Source organism: Leptodactylus fuscus, chromosome 3 (assembly GCF_031893055.1).
Source record: "Leptodactylus fuscus isolate aLepFus1 chromosome 3, aLepFus1.hap2, whole genome shotgun sequence".
Lineage (NCBI taxonomy): Eukaryota > Metazoa > Chordata > Amphibia > Anura > Leptodactylidae > Leptodactylus > Leptodactylus fuscus.
The window spans coordinates 35,245,475-35,266,567 of NC_134267.1; the positions used below are offsets into that span (position 1 = coordinate 35,245,475).

Sequence of the window (21,093 nt, forward strand, 5' to 3'; positions counted from 1 at the left end):
TTTAAATAGAAAGAGGTGTCTGTTCAGTAATGTTCTGAAAGGTTTTGTAATTATTTTAATTATATATATATATATATATATATATATATATATATATATATATATATTTTTTTTTTTTTAAATTTTCTTTTTCAATGTAGATTGTGAGCCCCATATTGGGATCACAATGTACATTTTTTTTCCCCTATCAGTATGTCCTTGTAGAATGGGAGGAAATCCACACAAACACGGGGAGAACATATAAACTCCTTGCTGTTGTTCCTGGCGGGGTTCGAACCCAGGACTCCAGTGCTGCAAGGCTAACCACTGAGCCACTACATTACCTATTTTAATGATATGTGTATATACTAATATCTATCTACTAATACCGTTTTCGATCGGCCACGTTTGTAAAATAGGGATATTTCAAATTATCAAAGCAAGCTTTTATCCATGGGATAGGGGATAACTTGCAGATTGTTGGGGGGTCCAAAAGATCAGATCCCACGGATGGGAGACTCTTCTCTCCAGTTCTGAATGAAGTGGTGGTCGGGCAAGATGCGCATTGCTCCATCCATTTCAATGGGAGTGCCAGAGATAGCCCAATCTTGTACATCAGCACAATAAAACTGTGTAACGCTAGCGTAATACAGTAGTGTACACCCAGCGTAATACAATGATATAGCCCTACAATGAAAGGGAGTCTGTCATCAGACAGTATGGTAAACAAACACATTTAGATAGATCAGGCTCAACATTTTTTTTTCTTTTTTTGTGCATCGGTCCTGGAGATAGTGCAATACCAGGTCAATGCATGGAGTGGACAGAGCAAGCTCTATTTCCATCTCCCTGTTCCAAAAATCCATTTAATATATGGTCCCCAGATAAGGGACGTATCAGATATTAAACTGATAAGAAAAGATTTTTTTTATGTTGACGTCCACCTCAAAGGGTGGCCTTTTTTTTATTAAACAACAATCGAACGTCATTAAAAACATTTACAATGCCACATAGTGGCTAAATTACATATATAACACATATAAACACTGATTATACATCATTACAAACCATGTTTTACACTAAATTTTATACAATTCATCTAATTTTTCATATGCTTCCGCACTTTTCTTATATTTCCCTTTTTTAAACTTTTTCCTAACACTTGTTGGGTAACCTCCCTGCATAGCAAGTATTAATAACATATCCATCTGATTTTCATTCAAATACCTTATATCTAATATCTCCCTTGCCATAGGATCATTGATTAAAAATTCATCAAAGAATTCCACATGATCCCTATGAAACCTACTGACTAAGCAATATCTTACACTCTTATAATTGGCTATCTCTATTTTTAAGTCACCAATATCTTTGATAGTTTCATACATCAATTTATCCAGCAATTCCTTACTAGGTTTCTTAAACTCTGCTTCTAAGCCCTCCAGCACTTCCACTTTTGCAACCATTTTAACTTCAGTCACCTTCGCATTCACCATACTCACTCCACGCAAAGGTACAGCCTCCTCAAGACTCATTTTCACATCAGGCTCACACAGCACACCAAAGGACAAGGCTTCCGCTGCCCCCAGCGTTGAAGATGAACCTGCAAAAGAAACATTAGAAACGGACTCTATCACTAGAGCCTTTTCAATCACAGTCTCTGTTATGACCTTTTTAGTCTCTGGAAAAAAAGAAATGTCCCCCGTATCAGTCTTTGTTTCCTCCTTACCGGGAGATCTCTTTCCAAGACCCTCCCAATAACAAAATCCAGTATTTCCACTGAATTCAATGTCCCCATCAAACCGGCTAAGGTCCTCATTTTTTGATCCAGATAGAAAACCTTTTCTTACCAGTCCAAAAACCGGCCCTGTTTAGCAAGTCTTTCTTGAATCTGCATACCGCTGCACATAATTTTATGAAGTCCAAAATCTCCAAAGTAGTCACAAATGGGTCATCCATCGACACCACCAGTGTCCTCCATCCGCTGTGCAAGGAGGTCAGGCAAATCACTCGGTCTCTGATCCCAGCGGTCCCTCCTTCGTTCCACCTCCGGAAGGCCTCCGTGCACAGATGTTCTGACCTGAATGTGACATCGCAAGACCCTTTGGCGGAGTTCCACTGCATGGCAAGGACGTCATCTTTGGTCATCAGCAAGTAGTCTTTCAGGATTCCGGCCACAACCATCTCATCCCAAACGTCCATGGAAGCCTCTTTCTTGGGGAAAAACCGCAAGCAGAATCTCTTCCTTTTTAGCTCCATAGTAGTCAGCAACTCGACCAACACGGTACCAGCCAAACCTGCAAGAATCAATAGATTATCCAGGTGATCGCTCCTCATTGCCCCGGGACTAAGCCTCTTACCCAATAGCTGCAAGTCAGCCAACCAGGCAATAAACCTGGCCAAACCAACAAGGCCAAGCAGAGGGTACCCGGGGCACCTCCGGCTAAGATCTGGCAGTCCTGACCCACTGAACAGAACCAGGACTACACTTGATCTTAGCCATAAGGCCGAGAAGCGATTGGATGTAATATTTTTATCCCTATAAAAATGTGCGTCTCCATTGCCAAGCTATTCATTTACATCACAATATTCTAATGAGCAGTCTGGACCCCTGAGGGCGGCTCTCTTGCTCCACCTTGCTTTATTACGCCCTCTTCCCTCTCCTTTCTTTGAGCTATGCGGAACGCTCACCTGGCCCGGAGTTCTCATATTTGTGCCGTCATAATAGAGCATTGTGCGGCCTAGTAGTTTGGAGTAAAGAAGCCACTCTCAGTGATCCAGACTTCTCATTTGAATAGTGATAAATAAATATCTTGCAATGGCGGCACATATTTTCACGGGAGAAAAAGCTGTTATATTCAGGTGAGCCTGGCTTATCTGTGTTGCTGGGGAGAGATGTGGGGTGCAGGGTGTGGGGGGAGAGATGTGGGGTGCAGGGTGTGGGGGGAGAGATGTGGGGTGCAGGGTGTGGGGGGAGAGATGTGGGGTGCAGGGTGTGGGAGGAGAGATGTGAGGTGCAGGGTGTGGGGGGAGAGATGTGGGGTGCAGGGTGTGGGGGGAGAGATGTGGGGTGCAGGGTGTGGGAGGAGAGATGTGAGGTGCAGGGTGTGGGAGGAGAGATGTGGGGTGCAGGGTGTGGGGGGAGAGATGTGGGGTGCAGGGTGTGGGGGGAGAGATGTGGGGTGAGAGATGTGGGGTGCAGGGTGTGGGAGGAGAGATGTGGGGCACAGGGTGTGGGGGGAGAGATGTGGGGCGCAGGGTGTGGGAGGAGAGATGTGGGGCGCAGGGTGTGGGGGGAGAGATGTGGGGCGCAGGGTGTGGGAGGAGAGATGTGGGGTGCAGGGTGTGGGGGGAGAGATGTGGGGTGCAGGGTGTGGGGGGAGAGATGTGGGGTGCAGGGTGTGGGGGGAGAGATGTGGGGTGCAGGGTGTGGGGGGAGAGATGTGGGGTGCAGGGTGTGGGAGGAGAGGTGTGGGGGGAGAGATGTGGGGTGCAGGGTGTGGGAGGAGAGATGTGGGGTGCAGGGTGTGGGGGGAGAGATGTGGGGTGCAGGGTGTGGGGGGAGAGATGTGGGGTGCAGGGTGTGGGGGGAGAGATGTGGGGTGCAGGGTGTGGGGGGAGAGATGTGGGGTGCAGGGTGTGGGGGGAGAGATGTGGGGTGCAGGGTGTGGGGGGAGAGATGTGGGGGGAGAGATGTGGGGTGCAGGGTGTGGGAGGAGAGATGTGGGGGGAGAGATGTGGGGTGCAGGGTGTGGGGGGAGAGATGTGAGGTGCAGGAGGAGAGATTTGGGGTGCAGTGTGTATAGACACACACACACATACTCCCTCTGCTGGTTACAGAAGTCAGCTGCAGCTCCCCATATTCAGCCTGTAGATATTGTATTCGTTATGTTACATATACAATAACAGGGATTATTACAGACAAGCTCAGAGGCTCCCACTAGTGCATGACTGCGAGTACTACAACGCCCGGCCCACAGTCTCTAGTCACTACGCGCAGCGCGTTCCTCCAGTACTACCATAGAGTAGAGCGGAAGTGCGGGCCAGAGCTGACCGTAGTGTTTCCGGGTTAGGGGTCGCCCATGCTTCCATGTGGAGCGCAGCAGTGAGCTACCCGGTGCGTGGCTGATCATAGACCCGTGTAAAGGTAAGTGACTGTATACACACAGCAGCCCCGCTCCTCCTGTATATGGCGGTGACCTCTGATCTCTCCTCTTCTGGTAGATTAGGAGTTAACACTTTGTGTGCCAGGCTGCTCTGCACAGGAATACACTGTCTGCACTACCTGCATTGTGGACTTGTAGGGACTTTATATGGGGTTCAGTCCATAACATGACACGTGGCTCTGTGTAACTTCCTTCAGCACTGTAATAATGTGGGGTGCACACTGCATTGACATCACAGGGGGTGGGATCCTTATTTTAGGGGTGTATGGGAGGAGGTCTGATCTGTTATATCAGGCTGCGGGTCCGTCATGTATCAGTGATAGGGGGGCTGTAATGTTATTGTTGTGCAATGTCCCCTCGGATGGGATAGTGTCATGCACGCTGTATCATGTTCCTGACACCTCCACCTTCATGTAGTCCTGTTGACGTTCCTCGTGACCGCGGGGGCCCCCCCTGTAAGGCTGGTTGTAGATCTTAGATAGCAGTTTGGCAACAGCTGTTTATTCTGCCCCCCCCCCCCCCCCCATGCACGATCATCTCGGCCAAGGGTGCAGGTACTCTCAATAGTAAGAGAGATATAAGCCATTGCAGGACTCCCCTGACAACCAGCAGTCTCCTATAAGGACAAAATATTGGACATATTAAATTTCCTCCATCGGCATCATTGAAGGAGACATTGCGCACTCTTTGGCAGATTTAGCTGACTGTCACCTAATGTCTAGGGGTACCTGAAGGGGATGCACCAGATTTACATCTTCTCACCCTACCAGCAATCATCAAACATATATTCTTGTCTTTATGAAGCAGCGGTCTCCCATTGCCGCTCATTTCATGTCTGTGGTACTGCCAAATAAGCTCGGCAATCCTGTGGAGTCTAATGGCGCATATCTGGTCCGTACAATCCCCTGATCCTTACAGGTGGGCTGACTGGTGGGGGAGCTGGTGCTTGGACTCCCACTGATCAGACACTTATCCTGTAGGTAGGTGATGGGTTGTAAACTGGGCACAGCCCCTCCAACATGTATCCTCTCTCCTGTGGATGGCAGTGTGATCGGTATGGCAGACACGCACCTTTCCAGGGGGACTTATGGCTCGCAGTGTCATTGGGGATCATCTGTGGGGCAGAGACATCCTTGTATACAGGAATATGTGGCTAGAGCGTACTGTTATATAAGTGCTGCTAGTGTCACACCTATGTGATAAGGGGAATGGCAATACCCAGTGTTCAGTTTATTCGTACATTACTATCAGGAGTAACATAGGAGCAGTACAACACAGAGGTAGAAGAAAGATGGGGTTGTTATAACCCAAGGACTGTCTACAATAGCCTATGTAATGGCTATGCAACTATAGTTACAAATCCCTATAGCCAATGATAGACTCCCTTTAATAACATTATTGCTATTCTTACCTTTTTCTATTTTTGCTTTTCAGTTTTGAAGACAGCACACACAGCAAGCAGCCAAAATGACTTCTTTAGCGCATCAACTGAAGCGTCTTGCGCTGCCACAAAATGACCCCAGCCTGCTTGGCCGGCACCATGTTGCGTCGCTTCTTTTTGATCCTAAGGAAGCTGCAACTATTGACAGAGAAACGTTTTATGCTCTGGGTAAGTAGCAGTTTCCTTTGGTATAACAGACATTAGATGAAAGTTGGGCTCTGTGCACATGAGTGTTGCTCCGTATATTGTCTTGTTTCTGAATGAGTGTTGTGGTATGTCTGAGCTGTTCTCATCATCGGTCCTATCGCACTTTTGATATGATATCCTAACTATATGCCTGTAATATTACCAGTATGAAACCTTTTTAACATTCCCATTTATTTTTTTGTGGGATTTTTCTATAATAGAATTCATCAGCAAGCACAAGGGGGTCGGCAACCTTCGGCACTCCAGTTGTTGTAAAACTACAACTCCCAGCATGCATCCTTGCCCTGCTGTTCTTGAAACTCCCATGGAAGTGAATACAGCATGTTGGGAGTTGCTGGAGTGCCGAAGGTTGCTGACCCTTGACCCTTTTTGTCTACATTGTTGTCAATCTTTGCTATTAAACTGGGGGCATCTTGTTCTCTTGGATGTGAAATTTCTGCACTGTTGCAAACAAACAGTGCAGGCTTTTTAGTCCAACTCTATCAGAAGTGTTTAAAGTTTTGATCTTCTTTTGTATATGTGAGGCCTGGTTCATGTCTGCGTTTGGTATTCCGCATGGAGACCCCCGAATGGAATACTGAACGCATTGACAAGGGGTGAGCTTATGAAAGCACACGGACCCCATAGACTGTATGGTTCTCCTTATCATGATTGTGTGGGTGCCAGGTGTTGGACCCCTACCGATCTGACATTGAAAATGTACTAAGGATAGGTCACCAATAGGAGAATCCCAGAAAACACAGTGTTCCTTCAGTACCTGAAATTTTTTTACATGTCAGAAATCCCCTTCTGTAGGAATATTGGTACTTCTAAGGCTAGAACGAAGGGGCTGCAGCATTCCTCTTCCTTCAAGAGAGGTACAGATGTGGCATAGGTTTACAGTGTATATCATCTATTCATCTCTGCTGAAAGCTGTGCAGGAAAGATAGTCTACAAAATACTATAGCCCTTTTATTCTATTAGTTGGAGAGCATCAGGACCCCGACGTGTAAGTAGTCTGTACGTTTTCTCTATATAGCGAGTTGGACTGATGCACAATTAATATATTTTTATCCTTTATATAGCAACGTTAACACGCAGTGCATTACATGCTAGTAGAGACTGTAAATACAAACCAATGTAATACAATACATACAAAATCCACAAAGAACAAGGAAGTCTTCATGGACAGTTGTCGCCTCTTCTTAATATTCATGAATGTCACGGTACAATATTTGATCCTCTTTTGCTATTAGTATATATTAAAGGGGTTGTCTCATCACAAGGATCCTATCTATACTGCTTGTTAATGTGAATGTAAGACTTTTCCTAAATACACTGCTTCAGCAAAACTTCTTTGTTTGTCCACTATCTTACTTTATTCATTTTTTTTTTTGACACATCCCTTGACTTATCTGGTCATAAGTCAAGGGATGTATCTGCTGCTCTGAGGGGGGAGGGAGGAGGGGCTAAGTGCACGGGAGCAAGCCTAGAGGGGGGTAGTTTACCCCTTTGGGGGGGAAGGGGCCGCCAATACAGACCCAGCATCCGCTGTAATAGAGAGGCGGATGCCGGGGACGGTTAGATACCAGCACAGATGCCTGCAACATCGCTATGCTCCTGGGGGGGGGGGCTTCATGCAGGGCAGGAGCATAGCGATGTTGCAGGCATCTGTGCCGGCGTCTACACTCCCCTGTATTCACATATGCAAAGCCAGCGGCGAGATGCCTCTGGCCCTGCGTGCACGCTCATAGATGGTGAGACCAGTCTAGCCTTCACAATGCGAATACAGACCCGACATCCACTGTAATAGAGAGAGGCGGATGCCGGGTCTGTATTCGCATTGTGAAGGCTAGACTGGTCTATGAGCGTGCACGCAGGGCCAGCGGCATCTCGCCGCTGGCTTTGCATATGTAACCCCCGCCCACCAATGACGCAACAAAGCCGGAAGAAAGAAGAATTTACAGCAATGAAGACTGGTGAGTATGCGACATGGGAATACCCCTTTAATACATTCCTCTGTCTTTTTGTAGGATGCACAGGACTAGAACAACTTATGGGGATCGACGCGTCATTTGCAATCTTTGAAGAGACTTTGTTCAGTACCACTTCTAAAAACTTGGAGCGCAGTGTGCAAACCAAAGCCGTGAACCAACAGCTGGATGAAAACATCTCCTTGTTTCTTACACACCTCTCGCCTTACTTCATGATGAGGCCAGCTCATAAGTGCTTGGAATGGCTTATTCACAGGTATAGTAACAAAGATCATGATCACTTAATACCTAATACATGCACATCCCATTTCTTGAGACCCCACACACACACACACACACACACACACACACACACACACACACACACTCATCTCCCACCTATCAGGCATTTATGGCCTATCCTGTAGAATCAGGTGAATGGATTACTTTTTATTTACATGGTAGAAAATGTTCTTTTAGTTTTAGCAGCAGCAAATTGACACCATAATTAAGAAATATTACTGTGGTTACAGGGGTTGTACCGAGAGTAGAATTAGGGGATAAATGGCTGATAGGTGGAGCATGGACTGCTCATCTGATCACTCCTCTTCACCAAATTAGACCATTTGTTGATGCCACAGCACAGACATCATCCAACATCTGGCTCGTGACATCAAGGAAGTAATGCAAACGTTGATTAAGGCCTGGTTCACATTTGCGTTCAGTATTGACAAGTGGTGAGCATATGAAAGCACACAGACCCCATAGACTATAATGCTGTACGTGTGTTTTTCGCGCGGTGGCCGCACGGAACATGCAGAGAGAAAAGTACTTCATCAACTACTTTCTTTTCCACATGACTTGTGCAGACACCGCATGGAAAACACATGGACCCCATTATACTCTATGTGCTCTCTGTGGTTTCCTTCTTTCCACTTGTCAATGCCATCGGTATTCCTGTTCAGGGGGTCCCCATGTGGACTTCTCAAACGGAATACCGAACGCAGATGTGAACCAGGCCTAAGTTTGTATGTTACATTGTCCCTACCCAACCTGTAGCACAAATTCTTACATTTTAAAGGGTTGTCCAGGATAAACTTGCTCTGGTGTCTCCGAGCACAGCCTGGTCCTGTTCCTCCAGTGTCATCTCCCAGCCGAAGCCCCCCCCGCTGCTGTGACATTACTTTAGGCCTTAGGCCTCTGATTGGCCTCAGTAGTCACGTGCGGTGGGAACTTCCTCCAAAACAATACTTTGGAGCAATAGGACCGGACCGTTCTGGGAGACACTGGGACAGGTGGGTATCTTTAATTTTATCCCAGACATCCCCTTTAAGATCATTTTGTTTGATCTGCTTGGGTATGTGTAAATTGTATTATGATTACAGATGAGCGAGTACTATTCGAAACTCCCGTTTCGAATAGCACGCACCCATAGGAATGAATGGAAGCAGCTGGCATGCTGACTTTGACGGCAGCCAGCCGCTTAACCCCCTGCGTGCCGGCTGCGTCCATTCATTCCTATGGGTGCGTGCTATTCGAAACGGGAGTTTCGAATAGTACTCGCTCATCTCTAATCACGATACATAGTGTGCTCTGCGCCGTCAAAAAATGTAAATTTTTGTGATCTAGTTGTTTGTGGTGTGCGGTTTTTATTTTTAACCCATTTGTATATTATGGCCATTGCAATATATTAGCAATATATTATTAATATATAATAATTATATTATGGCTATTGCATGGCCACTGTTTAACCGTTTTCAGGAGAGCAAGCTCGCGTTATGGGAGACCCTTGTGGTGTATAGAAACTGTGCATTAGTTTCTCTTCTTTTGTGTAAACTTGAGCTTGGGTGTGTTTTTGGTGCAAATATACATTTTGTAAGTGACTTGAAGTTGGACATGGCTTTCAGCAACAACTGTAGGGAAATATAAGGGATATTGGGGTGCGCTTTCTTTTCAAAGGATGTAATCCATATTTTTTATAGGTTATTGCCTTTGCAATGTTTCTGTTTAAGAGCGCTTCATTTTGACAATGTGCGTTTTGTTTTTTGTTACCCCTCCCTGGAAACCAATGGGATGAATTTACGTACCCTCACACAAATATAGTACTACAGGTGTAAATGAGAGTAATTTCCACGACTATGACGTTGCGGCTAGTTTTGGTGGAGCCAGATGAATTTTTTTTTACCAAGTCAGGCTTCTATAGCAAAAATATTAATTATTTTTACTTATATTACAGAATTATTAATATTGTATAGTTTTGCATATTTACAGCCCCGGTAATTTGCAGTTTATTTTGCTCCTCAGTGTATAATATATAGTAATACAATGTTTGTGTTCTCCAGGTTTCACATACATCTCTACAATCAAGACAGTCTCATAGGCTGCGTCCTGCCATATTACGACACTAAAATATTTGTCCGGGTCATTCAGCTTTTAAAGATTGACGACCCCACTCACAAGTGGAACTGGTTACATCCAATTCAGGTAATTGTCTAAGTGCGGGGTAAATCCCATTTCAGAAAAGTATTTGAAGCTGTTTTCCTTGACTAAAACGTAACGTTCCATCTCCAGGATATGTCAGTCATTTGAGAATTATGTGTTTCCGACACCCAGCCCCGCACCAAACAGCTGTTCTGAGCATAGTCTATGGAGCTGCAAGCAGATGGCAGACACACACTATTAGTGCTAGTTCACACGGGGCTAGGGATGGCATATTCTGGTCCTGATTTTGACGTGGGAAGCTGTGTTAGAATAGGACCAAAATGCACCTGTCGCGGCTTCCCCTCCGTAGTAGACCCAAATGAATGGGCCTAGTCCGGAGGTTGCTGTTACGAGGCGGATGCTGCCACTGAATCAGTCGATTCCGCATCAAAATCCGCCCCCTCTTGCCCCGTGTGAACGGGCCCTAAGGGTATGTTTGTACAGCGGAAAATGAGGAGGTTTTTGCTGCAGTTTAGCCGCGACGGGATGCCGATGCAGTGCATCAGCATTCTGTCGTGCCATCCCGCTGCAGATTAGCCCTGCATGAAGGGGCCTAATGAGGAGGGAGTCTCGAGCCGCGGACCCCGTGGCTGAATTAGCTGCAAGATCGAACAGGACGCTTCTTTTTAGCGCGTTCTGCTGCCATCTCTACCTCCCAGAGATGGGAGGCGGATTCCGGGAGTAATCTGTTCCAGATTTGGGAGTGAAATCCGCAGCAAATTCCTCCGTGTGAACACAGCCTTACAGCTCAGATCCTGTTCATTTCAGTGGTTGCTGAGTTGCAGTAATGCAGCTGGGCCACAACAAAGTGTACGGAGGTATCTCCTTCAGTCTCTATACGCTATGAAAAACTGATTCATCCTGTGGCTGATCTCAAATGAATCCTGTATGCTCAGTGGATGCCAATAATATTTATTTTAAGTTTGGTTATCCCCTTTAAGGATATTTCTCTTCCTTAATAAAATTTACTAGTGGCTTTGAAAGTTCTTGGTCTACAACAGTATAAGGCCGCTTTCAGAGGACCGCAATATGTCTGAATTTTGACCGTAAATGTTCTCTTGACCTGAACTTACCCCATCATAGGGATCAAAGATGTATGTGTAATGTACAGATGTATTGTATACGTCTGAATGGACCTAGCTGGCTACCATTTTGAAGACTATAGATAAGTCTTTGGTCACCCTGTCACTCAACCTGTACTTACATATATTCACTCCTCTCTCCATATCCGTGAATCTTGGCTTAGCTTCATTTTCAAATGCTTACCTGCTTTGTACTTGTTTCTATATTAGCAATAACATTATTTTGATATAGGTGTAACGTACTGTCCTATCTGGAACAGTATACGGTTTCTTCATAGGTTACATTTTGAAGAACAAGTAGTGAATGTTCCTAACTGGATTACATGGATTGACAGTGCCCTCTGTGGAAATAGATGAGCATACTATGTTAAGAATATGATAACAAGGTCACAACTGGGTGCTGACTGATGAAATCATATTTCTTATCTCACAGATGTATCAGCGCTCCTCCATCTCTTTAAAGGGGTTGTCCAGGAACTGGACCAACCCCTGTGGAGGCCAAGGATGGGTTAAAAACGAAAATTTGGTCTATTGTCAAGGCTTGGATGCCAGAAGTCTTATGCCACGTATGACCGCTGATAGCAATCAATGGCCTGGTGATTTAGCAAATTAATTTGCCCTTAAGGAATTTGACTATTCTGTTTTTTTTAACAGAACAGCCAAATTGATGCCTGCCCCTTCGGGTGGGTCTTTGAGTATGGCACCCGCACATTAGCAGAGTGAGTTCCAGAGTCCTCTCTGATGTCGGACATTGAATGCTTATTGGGCCATTGGGGCTCTGGGTGTCAGAATTTGGCAACTAAAGCAATTTTATTTAGAATTTATCAAAGTTTTCAAAAATAAGAAAATTGATATTCAAATTGAAAATTGTCCATATGGTTGGAAAAGTTGGAATTTGAGTTTTTGATAAATTGCCAAGCGCTCTAGCCTTAGGCCCGGTTCACATCTGCGTTTGGTATTCTGTTTGGGGAGTCCGCTTGCCCCGAACAGAATACCAAACGCATTAAAAGTTAGCTAAGAAACCACACGGACCCCATAGACTGTAATGGGGTCCGTGGGTTTTCCGTACGGTGTCTGCACAAATCATGCTGAGTGAAAAATACTGCAAGCGCCACTTTTCTCTCTGCATTATTTGTGCGGAAAACACACAGACCCCATTATAGTCTATGGGGTCCGTGTGGTTTCTTAGCTAACCGCTTTTTAATGCGTTCGGTATTCCGTTTAGGGGGTCCTCAAGCGAACTCGCCAAACACAGATGTGAACCAGGCCTTAGCTGTCAGGGGTAAGGATCCAGTGTTGTGTGACTATCACTCAGGAAGAAGTTGGGCAGAGTTCACACCCTAGATACTTGAGTGCTTGTCTGATACTTGGCATCCTGTTAGCATACGGCGTGTGATAGATCAAAAAAATATTTTTGCTAGTTCTGCTCCCTCTTAGAGCGATAGATTCCCTCGCCACATTGCCAGTTATTAGTTTGGGCAGCCTTTTTATAGGACCACATTTTGCAAACTGCACATCTGCTCTCCTTGATATGTGACTAGGTGAATGATGGATACAGTAAAGACTTTCCAAACCCGTGTTTGAGTGATCTGTATTCCTGGCCTGGGTTGTATTTAATTCATTCTTTAACATCTACAGCCCATATTAGTATCTCAGGAGGTCTCACCCTGCAGACTGTTATACTGTAATGTCTTTGTCTATTCTTGTGTTCCAGAAACCGGGGGTCCCCCTTGCCCGAAGCACTTTAATAACACATTGTTACAAGGACATGGACTTTCTGGAGTTTATTTGCAATTTGGTCACAAAGTCTTTGAAGGTTTGTATTCACTTATATTTGGTATTGTCACGTTTGTTCTTCTTCATTGGCTTTACTGTGGTGTTTGTTCCAAAACCTTCCTTAGAAAGCTTCTATGTTTGCATGATAAATATCCCCTTCTGTATCTAGAACCATGCTGACGTATACATCACTTTGGGGTTGATATTGCCAAATTTTGCTTTTTTCATTTGTATGTCATTTACGATTTTCTGATTCTTTCAATAGGCATTTTCAGATGATCCACAAAGTGCGGCTAAGCTGAGGGTCTTGATAAACTTTTATTACATAACCGTATTGGCTGCGTTGGATGCTGCTGACTGGATCTCTCACACATTCGTGGCCAAACTCCTTCCCTATATACAGAAGGTAATGCCAGTCTGACTATATGTTATCTGCATGCTACAGTATCAGCTGTAGGCTATTGTAGGCCTGTAACGTATTACATATATGATAGGCTATGTGGATGCCATAGATGTGGGAAGGTATTGGAAGACTTAGTATCTGCCACCTCCTAGATAGTACTTGGCTAGAACATGGATTCCATGGGTAATACTTGTAGTGTAATGTTCAGGCTTTGGCTTCTTTCCGTAGCGATGTTATGTAACTGATGTTGGGTTCAGCATTGCGACCTCCTATCATCCTCTGACCACCAGTAGGGACCATGCTTAGATTAGGGTTGTATATACTCTCTATCAGTCCTTTCCAAAGCCTATCCAATAGGACTAATATCCTGGGGCTTTTATCTCCTATCAGGTATAAAACAGTTTTCCCACAACTTTCATATATGTTGTACATAAACATCTATAGGTGCCGTTCCCATTTCTGAAATCTGCACCCATCTCTAGAAATGACCATCTCCCTTCCCCAGACCCCATTTGTCCTTACCCAAACCCACAGTTACAGCCAAAGGCGGGTGGGTATACATTGACTATAATGGGGTCCGCTATACAGGACTTTTCACTCCGCCAATGTGAACCCAGCTTTAGGTCGTCATTCCTTAGTAGCTTCATGTCACATGACTCAGTGTTAAGACCGTGTAGCTCAATCTTAGGGTATGTCGCGGAGGAAAAGGTCGCGGAAACCTTTTCCGCTTTGTGAACATTCTGCGCGGCTAGCCGCTCCTGATTAGGCCCAAATGAATGAGCCTACACAGGAGCGTGTCTCGAGCCGCAGAGGCCGCAGTTGATTCATCTACAGAATCCATGGCAAGATAGATCGTCTCACTTCTTTTGTCTGCTACTAGCTAGCGGAAAAAAAAGTGAGCGGCTTCCATTGAAGTCAATGGGAGCCATTTTTGCAGGCGGATTCTGCATCAAAATCCGCTTGCAAAAGAAGTCAGTGTGAACCAGCCCTTATAGGATTGGATAAGTTACTGGGTTTCCATGTCTTACACATTGAGAGCTGAGGGTTAGGCAGCCATAATGTGGACAGTTTTACCTTCAGGGTCCTCCTAACCCCCTGCCATCAGCAGGGTTACTCCTCATACATTCCCAGCATCGTATAATCACTATAATTTCTTTCTATTTGATGTATTACTTTATTCTGTAGGGGTTGAAGTCTTCAGTGGTGGATTACAAAGCTGCCACATACATGATAATCTGCCAACTGGCTGCGAAGACCGTCATGGAGCAATCGTTGGTGAAAGCCCTAGCATCACAGCTCAGCCGCCACCTGCGAAAAACACCATCTCTGATGCGGGAAGGAGTGGGATCTATAATAATTCTTCTACAGCGTCAGCAGGCCAAAGAAGTGGGGAAGAAGTGAGTATTTGAGAATATGGAGAGATACCTTGAAATTGTCAGTTTGTTCATATGTTTCTAGTAGGAGTAACAGAGGAACAAGAGAGTTCTAAATAAAATGCTCCAGAATTATTTCAAAGGGGAATACAAGTATTTAGTAAGACACACATGTCAGGAGAGCTGACTGCTTCTTTTCAAAGGGTTTGATCTCTGTCTTAAATGGGTTGTGAGCAGTACTATAGCCCAACCATGCCACTACATATAGACAGAGCTGCCTGCATCCATCCGTGGCTGGTGAGTGTGGTGGACAGCTGATCGGTGGGGGTGCTATGTATCAGACTCCCACCAAGCTGATATTCATAACTAGAGATGAGCGAACACTATTTGAAACAGCCGTTTCGAATAGCACGCTCCCATTGAAATGAATGGAAGCCGCTGGAACGCTGACTTTGCCGGCGGCCGGCCGCTTAACCCCCCGCGTGCCGGCTACGTCCATTCATTTCTATGGGAGCGTGCTATTCGACATGGCTGTTTCGAATAGTGTTCACTTATCTCTATTCATAACCTATCCCAAGGATTGGCCATCACTTTCAAGAGACTGGACAACCCCTTTAAGAAAAGTAAGGGCTCGTTCACACGGGGGAAGGTGGGACGGATTTTGGCACCGAGAGTGACGTGGGGAGCCGCATCACTCTCGGGTCAAAATCCGCCTGTCACGACCATCACGGCTTTCCCGTCCGGAGTCAGCTCAAATGAATGAGTCGACAACGGAGGTTTCTGCCTGAAGAGAGGGCAGCTCCCTGTTGTCGATAGCGGGGAAAAAAGAAAGCTAGTGGTCTCCATAGACCACCATTATATGGAGGCGGATTTTGAGGCGAAATCCGCCTGCTTGCCCCCGTGTGAACTAGCCCTAAGAAAAAGTGAGGCTTGTATTTGAAATAGGGAAGTAAAGCAAGCAAGCATTGTTTTTCTACCATTGACTTCTTTACATTTTAATTATCTACCCTGTTTCTCCAGACCATTTTTAAATCTGTGTAAGGTTCCTGAATTAGTCGATGTACTTCAGAAGATCTCAGCCTCCTCCTACGACACAAGTTCATTGATAGAATACCTCCTCCCAAACTTGGTGCACGCCATTGTCCCTTCATCTACAGGTAGTCTGTCTTTTTTCTTCTATTCTTTGTCTGCATATATACGTTTCACCATGTTATATTTGCCTTTCCCATGTTATTTCATTTTTTTTTTAAGTACCCGTGTCTTCGTTTTATTCTTCAGAACGCAGTGAAGATGATCCAAGCCCAGAGTTGTGTAAAAGTAATCTGGAAGCAATCCTGAATAACATACCACTGGGGAAAGATTTGGCTAAGCTCTTGGCTCGGTAAGTCGGCTTCATTTTGTTCAACTTCATTTTTTTTTTCTCAAACATAATTTGTTTATCCCTCAACACAGATAAAATGTGAATTCTGATATAAAGTTATATTAAACTTGTGGCACATTGTGAAAATGTTGCCCACCTTAGGGTGCATTCACACTACGGATACGGTGACTGATTCTGAACGTTAAAACACGTTCAGAATCAGCGCGTATAAAGCAGATCCCATTCATTTCAATGGGAGCCGGCATACGAGTGCTCCCCATAGAAATGAATGGGCTGCTTTTTACTCTACGAGCACTCCTATTGAAGTGAATGGGAAGCGCTTGCCGGGCCCCTATACACGGCGAGCCGTACCCGCGAGCGCTTCCCATTCACTTCAATGGGAGCGCTCGTAGAGTAAAAAGCAGCCCATTCATTTCTATGGGGAGCACTCGTATGCCGGCTCCCATTGAAATGAGTGGGATCTGCTTTATACACGCTGATTCTGAACGCGTTTTAATGTTCAGAATTAGTCACCGTATCCGTAGTGTGAATGCACCCTTAGAGCGTCTTTGGGGTCAGTAATTTTTGGAGGAGTGCATAAAAATTCACACCCCCTATGTGACCCTATTCTTTGTTATTTTAATCTCCGCACATCCCTGTTGCCCATTGTTCGCACGTTTTATTTGTCGATATGATTAGTGATATATTCCATGAAAATTTTAACTCTTGCCATTCTGATTTCTCTGCAGCTCTTTCCTGGACAAATTCCTGACTTATGGTGAAGAGCATGAGGGTGATGATGACAAAATGTCTGAACTAAACCAATGTTTCCTCCCGCTCATCAGGCTGTTGGAAAACAAGTATGTGCACCCAATTGCGTTTTCCAGCAGATTGTACTGATATTGCTTTCATGGTATTAGTATGTAGGAAAGTCCATAATTCCTAGTTATAACTCATTCTCACCTTTTTGGCATTGCGTAGATTCTGCAGCAGTTGTTACCTTTCTTTTTTTCCTGTATCAGTTTTTATGGTTTTCAAGACCTCGTGTCCAATTAGAACCATCACTGGGGTCTACGAATCTGTCTTGGACATGTGATGGACAAATGACATATTTACTACAACACCTTTCTCTGCCTGCAGGTATCCCGAAGCTCTGGATTTTGTATTGGAAAGCAAACTGAAAGATATTAAAGATCAGGAGAGACAAGACTTGTTCCAGAAGTTCATTGCGCTTTCTACCAGTGGTGGCAAGCATGAGGTATGAGCCTCCATTATACTCCATAGTTATTGGGGTGTATTGTTTGTAGTTGGTTTATACTCTTTTATTAGTCTGTTCTGAAAGCTCATTGTGATTCCCAAACTCTTACAGTTATTGGCAGACTGTGATACATCACTCGTGCTTGGCTTGAATCACCCCCAGGCTGCGGTAAGACATCTCGCTTTACTGCATCTGAACGACATCATTTTGAAGTCTAAGGTGAGTTATTGCTTTAAATATTGGTGTTTTAGGACAGAATTGTTTCGAAATTAAATTTTTAGCTTTTTGTTGCTCAGACTGCTAACGCTGGGTTCACACTAGAGTTCGAGCTCCGTTCTGTGGTTTCAGTTTTCTGCATGCAGAAGACAGAAACCCGTCAGACCGGGTCCGGCCGTGAGAGTTTTATGCTCTCCGCCGCAAAACCGTTTTTTTAAAACCGGACACAAAGTACTGCATGTCCGACTCTGTGACTGATTTTTAAAAAACGGTTTCGCGGCAGAGAGCATAAAACGCTCACCACCGCTCACGGCCAGACATCTTTCAAACCCATTCAAATGAATGGGTATGAAAGAGTCCTGCAGGTTTCCGTCTCCTGCCTCTGTTTTGTGCAGGAAACGGAAACCTGCAGAACGGAGACCAGGCGCAGATGTGAACGAGCCCTTAAAGAGGACACTTCACCACCTCCACCAGTTCATGTTCATAGTATCTGTGCTATGTAAGCTCTGTAATGTCAGGTGGGCGGTGTCAGGCAGGGGGCGTGACTCAGAGCTCCAATCAGAAGACGCCAGTGTCAGAGCTCAGAGTCACACCCCTTGTCTGCTCCTGCCTGACCCCGCCCTCCTGACAGTACAGAACCTAAATAGCATATCAGGCACCACTTGTTGGAGGTGGTGAAATGTCCTCTTTATGTGAAAGGTAAAAAAAAAGGTAATTGCAGACATATAACTGCCACACTGTCATCTTTAAAGACGTGCAATTTATCTAGATTGACCGAAGTCCTTTATAGTGCAGCACCAGATATACAAGTGACTTCTGTAAATTCAATTCCCCAGCCCATGTACATTTTTTTTTTTTTATTGATTATTTCTCAGTTGTCTCAATATTAAGTCCTATTCTTTCAAAAATATCTCCCCTTTACAGTCTCTCCCGAATGTTGTAGCCATCTAGCTCATTGCCTCTACTGTGTGCCAGTTACTGGTTGTACATTCACTCAGCAATGAAGCCGTCCATTATTCTGCCCCACCCCATATCTACTCATTATCTGTTCATGTTCTACATTCTGCCAATGATCTGAGATGAACATGCTCCATAAGGCCTACCTGCCACTTTTGTCTGCAAGAATTTTTTTGTGCTGCACCAATTCTCTGGATTGCACTACCTAGATTAATTCTCAACATTCAAAGTCCTAAGCATGCTCTTAAATATTTCAGTTTCCCTAATCTGAATATTTTATCCTCCACTACTTTCTACGTTATTCCTCAACACCCGTTTTCTTTACCTTGTTACCTTGTTTTTTTGTTTGTTTTTTTGGACCCCTTTTTAACCTCTTGTACCACCTATCCATCCTTATAGAATGTAACCCCTCTCTCCATTTCCTTGTCTTATGCTCATATGGGTGCAGAATTCTTTACGGTATGTTCACATATGGAAGATTTGCAGCAGAAATGTTTGCGTGACAGCCGTTCCATACATCTAAATGAATTTATGGCTTGCACTAAAAATCTATTTGAGAGAAATGGGACATTCAGACAAATTACTGTATCAAATCTGCTGTAATGCCCCTAAAAGGCAACTTTATGATTATCAAACAACCAGGACTGGTGATACAATAAGATTCAATCTTCAAAACCATGAGGGATTGATACACAAATGTGTAATATATAGTGCAGAGAATGAAGTTACCAATGAGGAACCTGGGGTAAGCTCGGTGTTCACTTCTGGAGCTATAGTTGGTGGTAATGGTGTGAGTGGCTGACATCCAGGATGGCCATACTGTTACTGGAAACGAAATAAGATCAATGATGTAGTCATTCCCATACTTTCAGACTTGTCCACACTCACATGATATAAGCTTATTCTTCTGCTTCCTTTCTCACACCAGGCTGGTTTTGATGAATCCTTTATTAAAGAAGCCATTTTGACTCGTCTCATGGATGACAACATTGAGGTTCTGTTGTCGGCCTTGCACTCATTTAAGGTCAGTCACTTATATTTTACATCTTTGTCAGCACTGTCAAGTCTTACAATATATTTTTACAATATCAGCCTGTTTTATAAAGTTTGGAGCTTCTACATCATGGCTTTCTTTCATATGAAGGCCATAACACTAACATTTACAGAAGATCCCAATGTCATCTGATGGACCCAGTGACTTATAACTGGGGCCATTTTGGTTATGACATTGTGAGCCTGCTTTAGAAAGCTGTACCTGAAGTTCCGTAGAAGGAAATGAAGCGGCGGCCCGGCCTAGCACCATTTTATTCACATGGGGCACTTGAGGGCTGTTCTGCTGATAACTGGAACCCTAACAATCCAATACGTATAGCCTTTCATGTGGATCAGATGGGAAAACTCCTCCAGCATTATGTTACCGGTGAGAGAGTTGGAGATAACAGTTATCAGTTCTCTAAGGATGTCCGCTGTAATGTCTGCTTTGCTACTAGGCCTTAGTCACACAGCGGATGCTGAGAAGCCCTCTACCTGGCTTATTTAATGAATGGGCGAATCTGATAGAATTGTGGATTTTTATCCTCATTTATTCATAGAGCGGTATGTTGCCTCCTTTCTAACAGTCCTGTTATTTTCAGCTCTATCTCGGCCACTTCACTACAGAAGAGATGGTCTCCGTTCTACTCTCCCTGTTTGATCGCGCAGATCTATCGCATACTGGTGACTGGTAAGCAGTTTTATTCATTGCGCTCATGCCCAGACTACGCTCACTGCTTTGTCTTTACAAAATCTCTAGGAGTTCTACAGCCTATGTAGCTAGGGCAAAATTGGGGCAGCTTTATCGCATAAAGAGTATTACATATAGTGAGTGGTTATATGGGGAATAGAGATGAGTGAGTGGTATTCGATGGAATAGTCGAATATTGAGGTCTACTCGAATCGAATTTTCGAATATTTCACTACTCGCTCATCTCTATTGTATACGTTTTTTTTAATGCCTACATTGTCCTAGTTCCTGTCCCACCTCCCCTGCATAGTTATTGGTGTAAAAAGAAGTGAGAGGGGAATCGAATCTTTACTGCGTTTACCACGTGGTATTCGACCGAGTAAGAGTATTTCGAATACTGTAGTATTCGATCGAATACCTACTTGATCGAATACTACTCGCTCATCTCTATTGGGGAATTGTCTGATATATGCATGTCCCTACTTGCTCAGGTGTTTCCACAACTCCCAAAAAAGGGGATAGAGAGAGCCTTTCACATTTGTGACCACTTGTCCATTCCCTACTTGGATGCGGTGGCCAGTAGCTGGCGTCCCAGGTTAGATAGTGTCCAGATCCACTATTCTACAGATAAATGTTGGTACCAGATTTATAGTATATGTTTCTAGCGTGGAAACTCCTTCTTGAAGGACATGTCCAGTAGAGATGAGAGTAGTATTTGA

At 44.5% G+C, this 21,093-nt stretch overlaps 1 protein-coding gene and 1 non-coding gene across 2 annotated transcripts in view; one reads left to right on the forward strand and one right to left on the reverse strand.

Moving 5' to 3' along the window:
• Positions 1-748: 748 nt before the first annotated feature.
• Positions 749-933, reverse strand: LOC142198729 (U2 spliceosomal RNA). Its single transcript, XR_012715387.1, has one exon. It is a non-coding gene; the product is annotated as a U2 spliceosomal RNA (small nuclear RNA).
• Positions 934-5,586: 4,653 nt separating this feature from the next.
• The window catches only part of HEATR1 (HEAT repeat containing 1), a 46,100-nt gene continuing 30,593 nt past the window's right edge, over positions 5,587-21,093 (forward strand). Inside the window, exons 1-13 of the mRNA XM_075267456.1 lie at positions 5,587-5,754; positions 7,806-8,022; positions 10,088-10,229; positions 13,023-13,124; positions 13,350-13,490; positions 14,673-14,884; positions 15,881-16,017; positions 16,139-16,241; positions 16,970-17,080; positions 17,361-17,478; positions 17,590-17,697; positions 19,580-19,675; positions 20,286-20,374. Of these exons, the coding sequence (XP_075123557.1) occupies positions 5,613-5,754; positions 7,806-8,022; positions 10,088-10,229; positions 13,023-13,124; positions 13,350-13,490; positions 14,673-14,884; positions 15,881-16,017; positions 16,139-16,241; positions 16,970-17,080; positions 17,361-17,478; positions 17,590-17,697; positions 19,580-19,675; positions 20,286-20,374 (1,718 nt within the window). The 5' untranslated portion in view covers positions 5,587-5,612. The remainder of the gene's footprint in view (positions 5,755-7,805; positions 8,023-10,087; positions 10,230-13,022; positions 13,125-13,349; positions 13,491-14,672; positions 14,885-15,880; positions 16,018-16,138; positions 16,242-16,969; positions 17,081-17,360; positions 17,479-17,589; positions 17,698-19,579; positions 19,676-20,285; positions 20,375-21,093) is intronic.